The 19408-nt window shown below is 40.0% G+C and overlaps 1 protein-coding gene across 2 annotated transcripts in view; it reads left to right on the top strand.

The window, feature by feature from the left end:
* The window catches only part of LOC132823442 (organic cation/carnitine transporter 2-like), a 113695-nt gene extending 94859 nt beyond the window's left edge, over window positions 1–18836 (top strand). Inside the window, exons 7-10 of one of the 2 annotated variants that reach the window (XM_060837307.1) lie at window positions 605–819; window positions 4544–4726; window positions 13112–13247; window positions 17319–18836. In XM_060837307.1, coding sequence (XP_060693290.1) covers window positions 605–819; window positions 4544–4726; window positions 13112–13247; window positions 17319–17418 — 634 coding nt within the window. In that variant the 3' untranslated portion in view covers window positions 17419–18836. Of the gene's footprint in view, window positions 1–604; window positions 820–4543; window positions 4727–13111; window positions 13248–17318 lie in introns of those variants that run through there. The other variant, XM_060837308.1, reaches the window with a different exon arrangement.
* Window positions 18837–19408: the final 572 nt, after the last annotated feature.

Below are 19408 nucleotides of genomic sequence, written 5' to 3'. Positions count from 1 at the left end.
ATTAAATGCAAGAAACATGCAAAATAATATATTAAAATTTAATAGGGAAGAAAGTAATGTAGTATATTGAATGACATCCAAGTGCACATAAGTCCATTAATATAGGAAGGTGAACCAATGCAATACTCCAAAAACTGAATTAAATCTAAAAGGAAATACATTTCTGCAACACTGAAGGGCAAAAAGGGAACTCGCTAGCTCAGTCTTTGATCATCTAGATGGATTATTGGTAGCCAACATGCTGTGCTCCTCCTTGAGTCAAAGCAGGATAAATTGTTGAATGGAATCACATGCAAGTACGTGTGCAGCATTTGGTGTTTTTCAAGCAACTTCCAATATATTGCAGTTGCTCCTCAGTGGAGATGGGATGAATTTAGATGACTGGCTTCCTGCAGAGGATGTCTGAATATATTCTGACATTTGACATTAATATGGGGTATGGAGAGCACTGTTTGCATCCTTAGTGGGAACCAACAAATAGCACAGGGAATACAAATCAGTGAGGAAGAAAAACATAAATAAATACTAAAATTTAAAAAAAAGGGATTGGGCATGGATTATTTTAAAACTAATTTTTCAAGATGATTTTGTCTTCTTCTTGCAGGATGATTTTAACAGCTGAATACTTTAGCCTGTCTTTGAACACACCCAATCTCCATGGTGATGATTACTTGAACTGTTTCTTCGCTGGTGCCATCGAAGTTCCAGCCTACATAGCATCTTGGCTTTTGCTCCAGAGGTTTTCTCGAAGGTTCAGCCTTTCAAGCACTCTGTTTCTGGGCGGAATTGTCCTTTTCTTCATTCAACCCATTCCTTCAAGTAAATGTTTTCTTAGTGCACCTAAAAACATCATAACCTGTTCAATATTTGTTTTAAGGAAGATTTTGTGAGTATTTGAAATATACATATGATAAAAGCTTTAAGAAATTTCAGCATTCTGACAGATAATGCCAGAAATTATGAACACAACATCACTGATTTACATTATGCTGAGGATGGGGCTGAGGTGAGAACAATGATGTGTGGGGGAGGGGGAATTGTGTCCCATTAGGACCCCCAGACCAATTGCCATATTTTACTCTGTATCAGCATTGGCTGAATACCTGAATTGCCAAACTGCCCTTTCATTCATAGCTCTACCAGTTATATAAACTTTACATCTCCACTGTGGATGTTGGAGATCTGCAAAGAACGGGTCCTGTGTATTAGTGTAGTTCAACTGATGATCTTAAATTAGTTTATGAGCATAATTCTTTCCGCATTAAGGATTATTTAGCAAATGCTGACCGATTACTGATGTAATTTCATTTTGAACACATTGTGAGGTTTGTAAGTATGGGCTGATTGGTTACAGTCAGTGCTTGCTTATTGTGAACAACAGAAGGAGTATGCTGTTCAGTATGACCGACCAGTCTATGGTCTGTATATCTAGCATCACTTCAGCACTGAAATTCAAATACCACTTCCTCATTTGTGTAATAAGCAGAGCATTCTTTTGGCTTCACAGCAAGGTCTTCTTGGTGTTGAACACAACTTGTGTTGCTAGGGCAGAATAATGGTGTGAAATAGTTAGGTTCACCTGTTGTTCAAACTTATCTGAGGTAGATTGGACATTTTTAAAGACCAAATGTGATGTATGTAGGTTTACTGTTCCCTTCTTCTGTCTGTAAGCAAAAGCATTCAAGAAAAAAAATCCTTCTATTCCTTTTGAAAATAAGTTGTGATATGATTCCTCTAAATCTTCTCTGTTCTGTGAAATCCAATTTTTAAATGATTGCAACAAACACTCTTACATTATGAGTTATTCATGCGTGCAAGTACATGGAATGATTGTGACAACAGTTGCACACACAGCTCACAAAGGAAGAAAGCAGAAGTATGAAGGAAAGGAAAAGTTACAAAGATGAAGAGCATAAAGGTTAATGTGATGAGTATTAATTCATTCAATTCCCTTTTTCTGAGTTTGAAAAATCATTGCTCAGTGAAGTTTCTCACACTGGATTGTTCTTGCAGGTAGTGAACAATTGGTAGTAGATAGGAGGAGGCATGGCAGTATGGTTGATCCATTGTTCATACAAATCAAGAGTTTGCCTGGAAACTGAGTTTCAAAGAGGTTAAGACTAAGGGCAGGCTTAGCTGAGCTTGAAATCTGAACTTCTGTGGAAAGAATCTTGCATGTAATGATATTAACAGTAGACTGGCTGTCTCCAGGCTAACGTGCTTAATGGTTGGGTATATTGCTCACAATGGACTAACTCTTCCTTCATTAAAGGAAGGCTGTCTAGAAGTAAAAATTAAATTGTTCAGAGTCCAAGAGGGTTTGGTTCTGTGATAGGGTACCTGGCTGAATCATATTAGTTAACAAAACAGGTTCTATGCTTTTCACCCTGGTCGTTGTTTGGTGATGTGAACTAAATTATGCCATTAGCATCATTTCAGGCTAATGAGTTTGAATAACCACATTTGTTGTCCAGAACTAACTGTCCAAACACTGGATCCTCTGCACCTTTGTATGACTTTTGACTGCAACGCTCACATTGGTATACGTTTCTAAAAAAATTGCACTCTTGAGTTCTGTCCTGATTCAAATTGTTCAGAATTTGTGGTTAATTATGTGATTGATGGTGGTCATGTTTTTGTCCAGCCAATTCCAGGTTAGAATTTAAACATAAAGTACAGCTTTTAAAAACAATTTATCATCTCCATGGCATGTGATCATGACAATGCCCACAATCAACCCTACACCCATTTTCAATTTCTCTCTGCTGTCACAAAGTTCTTAATTTTGTTAAGCCTCTCTGACCAATGCAATTCTGTGTTTAAATTCTTCCAGTTAGGTTTTTAACATGCAACCATGCTACAATTGTCTTCACTAAAAGTTATGACCAATCACTGTAAAAGTGACCATGGTACATGATTGTTCCTCATCCAACTCTATACAACTATTGGCAGTGTCAACATGCCACCTTACTTCCCACTGGGTCTTCTGTCATTCAGTGGTGTATTGGCCCAAATGATTTGTGTTGTTACATTAAGACATAATTTAATATACACAAACGGAATTTATTTGCTTTAATTATTTTAAAGTATCACCATAACCATAGCAGAAAGAGAACATTATCTAAATTTGTGTTGTGTGATAGATTTATCAACAAAATACAGACTATCTTTATTCCACGATCCATGTCAGCCACATCCAGCTACCTCCTCTTCTGAGCAGAATGTGTTTGAATTCACATTTAATTTTTGATTCTTCCACTTGATACCCTTGCCTTTACTGCGAGGTGACAGTTCTGTTGCCATTCCCTTTTATTTTGTAGCTATCCCATAAGCCATATTTCATTTATCTGAAAAGTTGGCTGTGCATGTATTTTCAACCAGTATTGGAAAACATTAGGTACTTCTGACACAGCAAATTCTGTCCCTTTCTAATGTTGTGGACTCCCAGCAGAAATTCTGCTTGCACAACTTAACATTTGCTCAGAGAATTCATGCATCCCAATTTAATTAGTCAAGTCACAAAAATACTGGAACCACCAAGAGCAGGCCAACAGCTAAGAAATCAATGACAAGTATCTCAACGCTGAAATCTAAAAAGTCTTTTGGCCATCTGCAAGACACAAACTAAGAGGATAATGGAGTACTCATCAGTCACTTAAACTGGTGCAGCTCCAGCTTATAAAGTTCAACACCATCTAGAGCAAAACCATGTTTTTGATTAGCACCCATTCACTTTCTTAAACATATACTTTCTCTGCCATCAGCACACAGTGGCAATATTGTGCACCATCTACAAGCTGCACTGTGGCAACTTGCCAGGTCTGTCCCTGCAGGAGCTTACAAATATATGGTTTTTACCACCTAAAAGAAGGAAGTTAAAATCACTTCCTGCACGTTTTCTTGCAACACCATCCCGATTTGGAAAATTTTTAAGAATGCAGCAAAACACGTATTTATATGTCACTTCTTACAACCACCAGACTTTTCAAATGGTTTCACAGCCAGTTAAGTATGATTGAAATATCCTCACTGTTGGAATGGAAGTATACATTAGAAGATCAATCCAATGTCATATTAAGTGTCAAAAGTTAACAAAAGGGAAGTAATAATAAATATGAAAGAGTAAAAGAAAAAGGAACACTTGACAGCATTCGAAATATTTACTTGGGAGCCGGGCAGAGTTATATCGATTTTCATGAAGTTAACAGAGGAGCAGCTAATCTCAATAGTGACTTCTCATTGCTGTTCTTTAATTTTGTATCTATCTTTGATGGAAGTTGCGGTGGCTTTTAACCTGAAAAGCAGCCTGGTCATTATTATGACAGCAGTGCATAGGCCAAAGTAACTTTCATAAAGCTCCAGTATTGTTGCTAACAATTGGAAGCACCATCATAAATCTGTAATTTGTAATCCTGGCTGTCGAATGTCTATGCCAGAAGCTTTCTGTTTGAAAGGTCAGCCCATATGTCAAATGCCTGGCAGAAGTGGCTTGTAATTCACTGCAGCTTCCACTAACCTGATTGTTAACCTGTCTATTTTCTAGGTCTTGCAGCAATTTCCACAGTGCTAGTAATGATTGGAAAATTTGGAACCACAACTGCCTTCGCTATAGTTTTTGTTTACACTAGTGAGCTGTATCCTACCACAGTGAGAAACATGGGTGTCGGAATGAGCTCGATGGCCTCGAGGGTAGGCAGCATCATCTCACCTTACATTTTCTTTCTTGGTAAGACGATAGTTTGACTTCTATATGAAGGTACAATATTAGGAAATTTCTTGTATTATCCCTGATACCAATAGGTCACTTCGAAATCCACACCGTTCAATCAACAACAATGGATTCATAGTCATCATTAGACTCTTAATTCCAGATATTTATTGAATTCAAATTCCACCACATGCCATGGTGAGATTCAAACGTCGGTTCCCACAACACTATCCCCTTCTCTACAACAATCCACCGACAATAATGCTAGGCCACAATACCACATATAAAAGCTTTTGAACCCACTGAAGTTCTTGAAGTAAGATTTTCATATTATTATAAACAAGTGACTAGCAAAACAAACCAAATTCACTTCAAATGATCAGGATATTTAAAGATTGGAGACAATCACAGTACACTAGTTCCTCATTTAGTATTCCTGATGAGGAGACAGTGACCCAGAAGTATTTTCACTGGACTAGTAATGAGGAGGCTCAAGCTAATGCATTTTTTTAATATTTATGGGCGTGAACATTGTTGGCTCAGCCAACATTCATTGCCTTTGAGAAAGTGATGATGAGCTACCTAAAGTCATTGAATCATAGATATATACAGCTCAGAAACAGACCTTTCAGTCCTACTCATCCATGATGACCAGACAATCCAAATTAATCTAATCCCACTTGGCCCGTATCCCTTTATACCTTCTTATCCATGTACCAATCCAAATGCCTTTTAAATGTTGTTATTTTACCAGCCTCCATCACTTCCTCTGGCAACTTATTCCATAAGTACATTACCCTCTGCATGAAAAAGTTTCCCCTTAGGTCCATTTTAAATCTTTCCCTTCTCACCTTAAACAAATGCCCTTTAATTTGAACTCTCCTACCTTGGGAAAAAGACCTTGGCAATTTATACCGTATTCATGCCCCTAATGATTTTATAAGCCTCTGTAAGATCACCCTGCAGCCTCTGACACTTAGGAAAACAGCCCTAGCCTATTCAGCCTCTCCCTATAGCTCAAACCCTCCAACCCTGGCAACATCCTTGTCAATTCTTTCTGTACCTTTTCAAGTTTAACAACATCTTATCTATAGCAGGGAGTTGTAACACCTCGCACTTATTCTAAATTAAACTTCCACTCCTAGGCCGATCTGATCAAGGTCCCATTGTACACTAAGATAACCTTCTTCACTTTGCACCTCAACAGCAACTTTAGTGTCATCTGCAAATGTATGAACGATTCCTCCAATATTCAAATCCAAATCATTTAGATAGATGACAAAAAGCAGTGAACTCAGCATCGATCCTTGCAGCACACCACTAGTCACAGGCTCTGACACCACCACACTCTGACTGTGTCCATTTCTTGTACTGCTGGAGTCTGTGAAGTGTGAATAAATTCACAAGAATAGTAGGAAGGAAATCTCCAGGATTTCGAACCAGCGACATTGAAGGAATGATGAAAAGGTAGGTTGGTGCGTGGCTTGGAGTGAAACATGCAGTTGATGATATTCCTATGCATCTCTGCCCTTGGGTCAGTGTGAGACTTCAGCAAAGTCTGATAAAGGCCGAATGAGTTTCTAACTGTACTGTTGGAAATTTGGAGCAAAGGGAAACAGATACTTTAGTAGGGTTTACTGTAAGAAATAAACTGTCCAGCATGTTTCATGCTGCAACTATACAAAACGCTGGTGCAGCCACACTTGGAATATTGTGTACAGTTCTGGTCGCTCCATTACAGAAAGGATGTGGAAGCATTGGAAAAAGTGCAGAGAAGATTTACCAGGATGTTGCCTGGCCTGGAGAGAAGGTCTTATGAGGAAAGGCTGAGAGACTTGGGTCTGTTCTCATTGGAAAGAAGAAGGCAAAGAGGGGATTTGATAGAGACATACAAGATGATCAGAGGATTAGATAGGGTAGACAGTGAAAGGCTTTCTCTCGGATGGTGATGTCAGCTTGTATGAAGGGCGTAACTACAAATTGAGGGGTGATAGATTTAAGACAGATGTCAGAGACAGGTTCTTTACGCATAGAGTGGTTAGGGCATGGAATGCCCTACCTGCTAATGCAGTCAACTGAGCCACATTAGGGCGATTTAAACAATCCTTAGATAAGCACATGGATGATTTTGGGATAGTGTCGGGGGACGAGCTGAGAATAGTTCACAGGTCGGTGCAACATCGAGAGCTGAAGGGCCTGTTCTGCACTGTATTGTTCTATGTTCTATGAGAGGCAAGTGGGAGAGGATAAAAAGCACAGATTGAGAGGCCAACCTATAATGAACCACATCATGACATGAATGTAGGGAAGGACACTGATTAGTTCTTAGGATCTGGGAGGTTCATTTTCAGACATTTCATCCCCTATTCTAGGTGACATCATCAGTGAGTCTCCGGATGAAGCGCTGGTGGTATGGTCTGCTTTATATTTATGTGTTTGGGTTTCCTTGGGTTGGTTGTGTCATTTCCTGTGGTGATGTCATTTCCTCTATTTTCTTCAGGGGGTGGTTAATGGGATCCAAGTCAATGTGTTTGTTGATAGTGTTCCAGTTGGAATGCCATGCTTTGAAGAATTCTCATGCCTGTCTTTTTTTGGCTTGTTCTAGGATTGATATGTTGTCCCATTGAAATGATGTCCTTCATCATCTGTATGAAAAGATACTAGTGAGAGTGGGTCATGTCTTTTTGTGGCTAGTTGATGTTCATGTATCTTGGTGGCTAGTTTTCTGCCTGTTTGTCCAATGTAGTGTTTGTTACAGTCCTCAAAACTCGCTAGTTCATAGGATTGCTGAATAGTTTCAGTTTTTAAATTAAATGTAAGGTCATCAGTCTGTGTTTAGGCCACCAGTGTTTTTCTTTTGTTTCCAAAGCATAACTGCTGAAGTATTAGCTTGATTTTTGTGATTTGTTTTTCTTTTCATAAAAAACAAAGTATCAGTACAATGAGGTGTGAGGAACAGTGGGTTGAACCAAATACAGTAGGGAGGACAGAAAGAATGAGGTATTGCTGCTGCAGCATGTGGAAGATGCTGGACACCAATGTGACCCAGAGTGAAGACATTTGCTGTCAGTGTTGCAGCTTGAAGAACTTCTGATCTGAATTGTGGTGTCAATCTCTGAGCTGCAGTCATGGTGCCACTTCAGGGAAGGAGAAAATTACTAGCAATTGTCCAATAGCAATGAAGTTCTTACAAGCTGTGTGGACAAGAGTGGAGACTGCAGGGAAAATGAGCAAATATACGGTGACACCTTAGTACAGTGAGCCATTCACAGTAGAAGATAAAATAGGAATGTATGTGTGGTAGGGAACTCTATAATTAAGGGGGGGGTAGATATTATTCTCTGCAGCCATAAGTGGGAATCCCAAACTGCCACAGTAAAGACATTTCCAGAGAAAAAAATCCTGGAAAGGGAGGGGAGGGATCCAATGCTCATTATGCTACCAATGACATTGGTATGACTAGAAATTAAGTCTTGCTGGAAGACTGAACAGTTAGGAGCTAAATTAAAAAGCGGAAGACTAAAAGTAATAATCCCTGAAATGCTACCTGAGCTGTGAGCAAACTGATATAGGTAAATACAGTCCAGGAGTCAAATATGCACCTCAGCAATGGGTGGAATGGGTTGAAGTTCATGGGGGACTGGCACTATTATTGGGGTAGAAGGGAGCTATTCTGCTGGGATAGGATTCACTTTAACTGTGCTGAGACCAATAAAATAACTAAGAGAGAGTTTTTATCTAATTTGGAGGCTTACAAAGCAAGAAGATATGACAGCATTATAGGGCAGCTATTTGATGACATTGCCTGAGGTGGGATAGGGAGGGACAGAGTGCAGACAAGTAGCAAAACAGCAATAAATAGGGGCCAAAAGGGGAAAAGGTATGTTTTTTTAAAAAGGCAAAATTAATGGGTTTTTACATATGTGCGTAGGATTCAGAACAACTGCATGATTTGCACCAATCTTGAAGGTGGCGGTACAGTTGATGAGCAGTCAATAAAGTACCCATGTTCTCGGCTTTATCAATAAGGGCACAGAATACAAGAGCAGGGATGTGATGTTGAACTGAAACAAGGTACTTGTTTGACCTCAGCTGGAGTATTGTATGTAGTTGTGGGCATTATGTCATGAGAAACATGGGAATGCATTGAAGAGAGTGCAGAAGCAATTTACAAGAATTTTTCTGGGACTGAGAAACTTCGCTTATGAGGGTAGACTGAAGAATTTGGGATTGTTTTCCTTGGAGTGAGAAGGCTCAGAAGAGATTTGATAGAGTAAATAGGAAAATGCTGCTCCCTCTCATAAAAAAGAGAAGAATGTGGGGGCGTAGACATAAAATTGCATGTAGAAGTAGCAAGGGTGATGTGAAGAAAAACATTTTCACATAGCGAGTTGTTAGGATATGGAATGCACTGCTGGAAATGTGATTGTGGCAGATTTAATTGAGGCAGTCAAGAGGACATTGGATAGAAAAGCCACTCATGAATGTGGGGAAAAGGCAGGAGACTGGCAAATAAAAAAATAGAACCAGTGCAAGGACAGGAGGTGCTGAATGGCCTCCTCCTGTGGTCTAATAATTGTGTGATCTTATGGCCATTACATGGTCACAAGAAGATCAAATCTGGGAACTAAATATTCAGGGGTGTGTTTCTTTTCAAAAGTATGGGCAGGAAGGAGGGATAGCTTTGATTAGATTACCTACAGTGTGGAAACAGGCCCTTCAGCCCAACAAGTCTACACTGACCTTCCAAAGAATAACCCACCCACACCCATTTCCTTACACTTACTCCTGAATAATGCATCTAACACTATGGACAATTTAGCACAGCCAATTCCCCTGACCTGTACATCTTTGGACTGTGGGAGGAAACCCACTCAGACGCAGGGAGAATGTTCAAACTCCACACAGCCCGTTGCCCAAGGCTGGAATTGAACCTGGGTCCCTGGTGCTGTGAGGCAGCAGTGCTAACCACTGAGCCACTGTGCCATGGTAGTATGGTGTGCAATAAGTACAACAGCAAGAAATGATTTTGAATCATAAGATGCAAAATCTGTAAGTGTGGCGGCAAGAAATAAAAGGGGAAAGACGACATTGGTTGGAGTAATCTATAGGTGTTCTACCAGTCACTACACAATGGATAGAGAATAACTCAAGAGATCGTTAGGACATGAAAAAAAACAGGCAAAAGTGAGGACTGCAGATGCTGGAGAACAGAGTCGCGAGCGTGGTGCTGGAAAAGCACAGCAGGTCAGGCAGCACCTGAGGAGCGTGAAAATCAACGTTTCAGGCAAAAGCCCTTCATCAGGAACAAAAGCTGTACATTAATCATGGTTTACTTTAGTCTTCATGTAGATTGGAATAGTCAGTTTTTCCTAAAACAATATGTTGTGGGTCTGACCAGTATCAGCCGATTTTGGATTTGGTTTTGTATAATGAGACAATCTTATTAATGAAGTCCCTATAAAAGATCCACAATGAAACAGTGAGCATCACTTGGTAGAATTTAACATTTAGTTTGAGAGGATGAAACCTGGGTTGGAAGCAGCTGTGGTAAATGGGAAATAAAAAACTACTCCTGGGAAAGGAGTTTAGCAGCAAAGGTGATTGAAGAACAATGGCAGACTCTTAAGAAAATAGTTTATGGTTCACAACAAAGATATACGCCAGTGAGAGACCGGGATTCCAGGGAGAGTACAAGGCAATGAGAAAGAAGGTAATTATAGACTGGTTTGCTTAACATCTGTTATTGAGAGAATGTTAGAGTATTATAAAGAATGTAATAGATAAAATCACCATTGTCTTACCACACAGTAGCACTGCTCTCTGATCAAAGAAAGACAATTGGTGGTAGTTTAAGGAAAGCGTCACCACACTTCAGGTGAAAAGAGAGTTCTTCATGCTAACTTTAGCTATTATAGGAATTGAACCCACACCTTGATATCACTCTATATTGCAAACCAGTCACCCAGTCAACTGAGCTAACAAACGTCCAAATGATATCGTGGCAGAGCATTTAGAAATACATACTTGAGCAAGTTGAATCAGTTTGTGAAAGGGAAATCATGCCTGACAAATTTAGTAGAGTTTTTTGAGGAGGTAGTGAGCAGGACAGATAAAGCAGAAGCAGTGGTTGTAATATATTTGGATTTTCTGGAGGAGCTTGCTAAGATACTAAATAAGAGCCAATGGTGTTGAGGGTATTACATTAGCATGGATAGAGGATTGATGAACAAATAAGGAAGACAAAGAATGGGAGTAAGGGATGTACTTTAGATAGCAATCTGTAATTACTGTGCTACAGGAATCAGTGCTGGGGCTATAGTCATTGACAATGTTTTTTAATGCTTTAGTTGAGGAAAGTGAATGTACTATTGGCAAGTTTGCAGATGGCACAAGAATAGATGTGAAGGCAAGTGGTAAGGTGACACAAAGAGCCTGCAGAGGCATGTAGACAGAATAACAAGTGGGCAGATTGTTCAAACATCTTCACTTATGACCCTAAAATGGAGAGAAAGTCATTAATGCAATAGCTGAACATGGTTGAGGCAAGGAAATTATCCAGGAGAAATCCAGCAAGAGATATCCTTGAGCTGAGATGACTGATCTTCAGCAACTACAACCATCTTCCTTTGTGCCTGGTCTGATTCGAGGTTTGCTAGGGATTGTTGATACCATAAACGAAACTAGAAATTGCTGGTAAAATGCAGCAGATTTAGCAGCATTAGTGAACAGCAAACAGAGTTAGCAGCATTAGTGAACAGCAAACAGAGTTAACGCTTTGGGTCCAGTAACCCTTCTTCAGTCACTCTCCCCTAATCTCTGGGATTCAGCTCATTTGACCATATTTAAACCAAGGCGATAATAAGGCCAAGACTGAATGACCCTGATGGAATTCAAACGTCATGTTTTTGCTAAGCAAGCGTTACTTGGTAGCACTATTGATGACATCATCCACTATTTTACTGATGATTGAGAGTAGACTGAAGAGGCAGTAACTGCGATGGTTGAATTTGTCTTGCTTTTTGTTTACAGGATATACCTTGGCAAATCTACATTGTCAGGTAGATTAGATTAGGAAACGGGCCCAACAAGTCCACACCGAAGTGCAACCCACCCAGACCTATTCCCCTACATTTACCCCTGCCCCTAACACTACGGGCAATTTAGCATGCCCAATTCACTTAACCTGCACATCTTTTGTGATTGTGAGACGAAACCAGAGCACCCGGAGGAAACTCACACGACACGGGGAGAATGTGCAAACTCCACACAGTCAGTCGCCTGAGGCGGGAATTGAACCCGGGTTTCTGGCGCTGTGATGCAGCAGTGCTAACTGCTGTGCCACCATGCCGCCCACTGGTGGTAGATACTGGTGTTGTAACTGTTGGAACAGCTTGGCAGCAAATCTAAGAGCACATATCTTCATTATTATTGATGGAACGTTGTGAGGGCCCTCAACCTTTGCATTATCCAGTAGCTCCAGTGGTTTATTGATATCATGTGAAGTGAATCAAATTGGTTGAAGACTGACATATGTAATACTGGAGACCTCAGTTTTTAATTTTCTATCTTCACATTTTAAGCACTTTTCTCATAGACAAATTTCACATCCTTAATCTGAATTTGAAGTTATGCCATGCTGTTAACATTCCTTGCTAAAAGATTCCTTACTGAAATCATTAATTCTGTCTTATTATACTTTTGTCAGGCTGATTAAGGCCATTTCTTGATTGGTTTGAAACAATCATTTTGCAGAAACATCATTCTATGCACTTGTCCTCCACGCTGTCTATGCCAACTTGAATTGTCCAAATTTTATAAAAATTAAAATCATTCATGATTATTAAAGTTAATTTCATACAAGCTCCCATTATTTATTGATTGTCTTACAGTGTAACTACTGTTTGGAGGCTTATAAACTTTATCCCCATAACTATTTATCCCATCACTATTTATTGTCCCCACCCAACGGATAATCTTCTGAGCCAAGACGATTTCTCTCTACTGCCCTGATCTCATTCTTTAAAAACGGTGTTATCCAATTCTTTTCCTTAAAAATCAATCTTCTGAATATGTTTAGCCTTGGTCACATTGCAACCAAATCTCCATAAGAACTATTATGCCAATTTATTTCTTTCAATGCATCAAATCATCTCTCTTGTTACAAACATTGGATCCACGCAGACAAGTTATTTTTAATTTTGCCCCTTTTTTGACCACGTTTCCATACTTTAAGCTGGAGATAACCTCAGTAGTGGAAAAACTAAATCCCAGCACATTACATTCCTGTACTACATTGAAACTACAAATCAAAAGTGATTCTTTGACCTCAATGCCTGTGAAATATGTGCTGTCTATGACTTATTGATGTGCTATGAGACTTTATGCTCCATATTTTCGCAGGAATTTATCATGAATTTCTGCCGTATATTCTGATGGGGACCTTGACAGTGTTTTCAGCAATTCTTGTCTTGCTTCTGCCTGAAACCATCAATATTCCTCTCCCAGAAACCATTGACCAGATGCAGAAAATAAAAAGGTATGTTTATATAATATCAGGAAAATCTAAACCCTGAATTCATTCTTTTCCTCAGCTTTCTGTCCTGAACAAATTACCTTTATAAGATGCTTTTCGGGAGGATCATGTCCAAATGTGCTTCCTGAGGGGCGGTAAAGGAGCAAATGGCCCTCCTTTCTAGGAGAGCTGGAAGGGTTGGCAAATTGCGGTTTATTTTAAATAGAAGACCAGAGAGCTAAGGGCACTTGGAAAGAGAGTTGCAAAGATCACTGGTAGTTATTCCAACATTGATGAACATTGACACCAGGAAATGTGTTTTTCCCCAAATGAAAATATACTTTATTCACAAAACAAAACTTTATTACATGAGATATTAAAACAGTTCTTCTATGCATTCTTGCAGATAAAAATAAATTGGAATTTGACATTCCCTGCAGTTACAATCAAAGGCATTTTCTACTCATGCAGGACACTATTTACTTACATTTTGAGGCAACAAGACAGTCTCATAACTGAACGGACTCCCATTGTACTTCAGCAGAAAGGAGCTTGGACAGTGGTCTTTCCCAACTGCGCCCTGGTGACAGATGTCCCAAGCTTTGGTGCATCCCTCAGTGGACCTTGGAATGTGCCAGTCTATAGCACTCAGTCAATACAACTCTTTACACTGGAACTCTGCAGGTTTTGGGCAGACCAAAAAGCATCTTTCGCCAGATGGTCCTCCAGGCACTGTTGATATTTGTCACGGTGCACATCCCGGGGAACAACTTGTAGAGCTCAGAGTTCTGCGTCACGGAACTGATCAGGACAAACCTCAACAAAAACCACTGCATCTCTCTCCAGACTTATTTTACAAAGCCACATTACAGAAGGGGACGTGGGATGGCCTCAACATCCCCACAGCTGCTTTGAGAGCTGTGTGCGGTAGCATGGAGAGTCCGGGCATATGTGAAGGATTTGACAGGTAGTGTCCTCACCACCAGCCAAGCGACATCTTGGTGCTTGTTGGAAAGTTCTAGTTATGAGGCATTCTGCCAAATGACTTTGACAGTCTGCTCAGGGAACCATCTGAAAGGATCTATCCTCTTCCTTTCCTACAATATCTTAAGGATACTTTGTGCTGACCACTGCTGGTGGCCTTGTGGTGAAAGGTGTTTTCCTTTGTAAATTTTTCCATAAAGGCCGGGTGATGCAGAACAGTCCAATTACTTGGAACCGTCCATGGCACCAAGGTCAGGCCCATTCTTCATAACCTGGAGATGGATAGAACTTCAGTATTTCATGACACTTAGTGTTTGCATACCGAGAATCTACACACAGTTTGATGTGGCTGCACACAAAGGTGGCCATCAGGATGAGGGCAGCATTAGGTAAATTCTTCCCCTCTTATCCAGGGCTTTGTAGCCGGTGTCCCTATGGACACAGTCCATCTTTGACCTCCAGATGAAGTGGAAGATGGCTCGGGTCACTGCAGAGGCACAGGCTTGGGGAATGGGCCAGACTTGCACCACATCCAGCTAAACTGAGTGTAGTCCCCAACCTGATGACCAGGGTTTACCCGCAATGGTGAGGGAGCAGTGCTCCTATTTGCCCAGTTTCTGCCCCACCTTTGCAGAACATCCTCCCATGTTTTTACACTGCCTCGACCTCTCCAAACCATTTTCTTAGAACCTTTAGTTCTAAACTGATGAAGGGGAGAAAGGATCAGCCAGTCCTGCTTCTCAAGAACATGGTCTCACTTTTGCCTTGATTTACTTTGGTTCTGAGGCCAGTTTGAACTGGTTGCAGATGCTCATGATTCTGCACAAGGACAGCAGATCCGAGCAAAAAAATGACGACATCATCAATGCACAGGGAGACTTTGACCTGCATGTTTCCACAGCCTGAGTTAGTCAGCCTCTCAGGCTCACATCCTTCCTGATGGACTTGGCAAAGGCTCTATACAAAACACAAACAAGGCAGCAGTGAGAAGGCAGCCCTAACTGACTCCAGATCTGATCAGGATCTAAATTCTGATTCCCTCCCATTGATTGAGACTGCACTAATGATGTAGGTGTAGAGCAGTCAGATCCAATTGTGGATACCATCCCCAAAACCCAGTTTCAAGAGTTCATTCCACGTGTAGGCAATAATATCCTGTCAAAGGCCTTCTGGTCCAGGCTGATGAATCAGGTGTCCACGACCCTGTACTACACGTAGGTGATTGTATACCTGAGAAGTGTGAGACTGTCAGAGATCATCCTGCCTGGTACAGCACAGGTTTGGTTGGGGTGAATCACCAAACCCAGAGCAGACCTGATGCAGTTGGTGGTGACCTTAGACAGGACTTTGTAGTCCACATTCAACAGTGAAATTGCTCACCAATTTCTAATATACCCCCTCATTCACTTGTGGACAAGAGAGAGAAGTTTGGACAGTTTTCTCCTGGATCTTTCTCTCTCATCTTTTGAATATCTTTGAGGATGAAGAACCTCTTGATGTTCCCCTTGATTGTTTTCCACCAGACCTGAAGACTTAAAGAGGGCCCCCAGGATTCTCCAACTTGTATAATCCCATTTGAACTCCTCAATGTCTTCTGGGGGTCAACAGTTTCATGTTGAACTTCCACGTTCCTTTGTTGGCCAGCAGGTCATCCTGTAGGTGACAGTCAGCAGGAGGCAGTGATCAGAGAAGAAGAGCAGCTTGACATTGGTGGATCTGACTGAGAACACTGGAGACACAAACAGGAAATCTATCCTTGAATGAATCGACATGTTTGGCCATGGCATTAGGAAAGGTGGGGGTATTCAGTTTTAAAGTGAAGAGAGAATGAAAAGGGAATAGGACAGATTTCATAGAAAAACAGAGCCTCTGGAACCTACCTTTTAATTCTTATCAACATATTATTGTATGACATGCCTTCTTTGGTGACAGAGTTCTGTGCCCAAGATAGTGGTTGAGGATCACTTGAATTCCACATAAGTTTTATTCATTCATGGGATGTGGGTGTGCAATTCAATGCTGTGGGCAACTGATTAGCTAGTCATTACCATCTTGTCTCTAGTTGGGCTATAAGAGTGTGGCACTGAAAAAGCACAGGAGGCCTGAGGAGCTGAAGAGTCGATGTTTCAGGCATAAGCCCTTCATCAGGAATATTGGGGAGGCCAAAGGGGGCTGAGAGATAAATGGGACGGGATGGGGCTCTATAATCTGCAGTCCTCACTTCCTTTTGGTTGGAGTATGCTTTGTGTAAACTAACATTTCCTCTATTCAAAAATAAAGCAATGAATGGACTTTATTGTCTGTAAAGCACTTGAGGATGTGAAAAGTACTGTTTCTTTATTATAGTAATAATGAGTTTTTTAATAATTGGTAGTGTTCACAGAAAAGGGACAACAGTACATGTTGCATCTTATTACTATACTTCCATGTTGCTTGAAGCAATAACCAGGAGTTAAAATGTTTAGTCTTGAACAGATTCTTAAAGGGATTGGCAATTGAGAGATCATTGTGATTACTGGCAGCATTTCCACCAGAGTTTCTGAGAAACATTTAGCACCACACAGATATAGCAATTAAATCATCATCCCCTGAGCTGTAGGTTTTGTTATCAGAAGTTACCAGCCGATTTGATTGTAAAACAAAGGATGTTATACATTCTAACAGGAAATGGGTACTGTGCATAATTCCTTCATTACTTAATTCAAAAATATTCACGACTCTAACCATGAAAATATGACTAATACATGTACCAGCTTGATGTATCTTAATTCTAATTCATTTTCCAGTTCATTTGTGCATTTAATGTTGCCTGTACTGTATATATTTTTTGCTTGTGGTCGGCCCAGTGAGATGAGATTGATTCCTGCAATCATTCTGAGCTTGATTGAAAGGTGCCAATCTCACAAGTACATTTCATTATCTTTTGTTATTTGTAATCAGTTGTAAGGTGCATTGGTAAATCAACAAATTCGCTTTTCCGATCAACTGACATTAAACCTTTTCAGAGTAGTGAAACAAATCAGTCTGGTGTGTATCTAGCAAGCAGAGCATGACAGGAAATATTTAGTTAATGTGCATTATTTATGACTTGTTTTACAATTCAATTTGCAGGCTCAAATGTGGAAGCACTCACAAATACCACTACCGTTTTTATAAAAATGGAACAACTGGAGAAACTAATATGGTGGTCAGTAAAAAGGAGGAAATTTAACCCAGCCCTTGCCACAGATCATCAGAAATGGAGACGTGGACCAACAATGATCTCTTTCCAGTTTATGTCACGGACTAACATGATTTCCTATTGAAATATATTTAGCAATGCACTCAAGATACTCAGGGACCGCTATCAAATACTCAGATCAACAGGATGCTGTATCATTTTATGTTTCTTACATTTTTCTCACTTTCATTTGGAACCAACAGTGTATTTTTGTGTAACACAAAATATTGTGCTACAGATGGACAGTGTTTTGTGGAGTCAGTTTTGACGTTTGGACAACACATCAATGGAGTGCACTGGCTGGCCAGTTGCCCGTATCTGCAGTGAAGAAATGGTTGCAACTCTGAAGTTATGACCTCATTAGAATCCTGCCAATGCTAATATGGGGCACCAGAAACCAACCCAATACATTTTACCAGATTGAAGCACATTAACATTGAACTCTCTGGGTTGTCAATAAAGTGACGGGAGTCGGGCCACAATCCCAGGATGTGAGCAGTTTTAACTTATTTGTAATAAACCTGAAAGAGTATTTCTGCTCCTCTGCACCAACCTAAAATATTAGCAGACTTAGTGGAACTGGAATGCATCAACTTCCAATTTGTATGGAACTGCACAGCACATGACCCCGTCAATTCCAAATTAAAATGGCTGATGTGTTGTTTGGATTTCTAGTTTGCATTTTGATAGGAGCGTTTCACTGGAAACACCCAGCTCTTTTCAAAATATCTCCCAATGTATTCATTTCTGTCAATAGGATGGTAGGTTACCAGCGCCATTTTCAATCCATCACTACCACGTTAGTAATCAGGCCACAGAACTAAAAATTGACCCAATATGGGCATATTCTCTCTTGGTTTCTTATCCAGGAGCATTTTTGCCAAATGCCATGAACCAAACAGGAGCAGCAATATTATAACTTTCAGCTGAGTCTATCATCTATTCCTGCTTGTCAACTTGAACCCAACTCCCACTACTAGCATTATAGATAGTTTCTAGTCAACCTGTTGAGGAATGTTATTTCTACATCTCTGAAGCAGATGGGGCTTGAACCCAGGACTCCTAGCTTAGGGACACCACTACACCACAAGAAACCACTGTTGGTATTATATGGAAAATAAATCATCAGGTTAGATTTAACATTAACACTGGCACGAGATCCAAAATTTGTAGTCAGAATTGTCTGTTAAATGGTACAATATAGACAATGGAAGAAGAGAAGATAGAAATAATATCATAGCAAACTATAGAATAAAGGAAATGATGCATTTGTGGTTAATGATATGTAGTTGAGAATTGTGTTTTAGAAGATATATTCTAATTTCATCGATTTTGGATGGAAATTTAGGGATTACTTTACAAATGATGCAGACTACTAACTATGTTTTATTGAACAGAAATTATGCTACAGGATGAGATTTAGACCTATGTCTACAATCACAATTTCTTTGTGAATTCTAAATACAGCCATTGATGGTGGTCAAATCAGGTTTATACAACTATTTATTTGTTTTCCTGAAACTATTATTTTGCTGTTTAATCACAAAATTACAGTTATTCATCTTGTTAGGAAACACAATTATTAAATTTACCATTGGGTTAATAAGTGTGAGTAAAGCCTGAAATGGAGCATCATTCTTTACATGATTTAGATGCAAGTTTTTAAAATAGAATTTATTGAAACTCCTATATCTTGTGAGTGATCTCACTTCATTTATGAAACTGGTCTCACTATTATACAAAAGTAAATTGAGATGATAACTGAGTGGCCACAATCCAATTCACTAATAGCTAAAAAAAAGGTAAAAACAATGACTGCAGATGCTGGAAACCAGATTCTGGATTAGTGGTGCTGGAAAAGCACAGCAGTTCAGGCAGCATCCGAGGAGCAGTAAAATCGACGTTTCAGGCAAAAGCCCTTCGGCTCCTCAGATGTTGCCTGAACTGCTGTGCTTTGCCAGCACCACTAATCCAGAATTCA

The sequence above is a fragment of the Hemiscyllium ocellatum genome, chromosome 16 (genome assembly GCF_020745735.1).
Source record: "Hemiscyllium ocellatum isolate sHemOce1 chromosome 16, sHemOce1.pat.X.cur, whole genome shotgun sequence".
NCBI classification, from domain to species: Eukaryota; Metazoa; Chordata; class Chondrichthyes; order Orectolobiformes; family Hemiscylliidae; genus Hemiscyllium; species Hemiscyllium ocellatum.
This window is presented reverse-complemented; position numbering and strand designations above follow the sequence as displayed.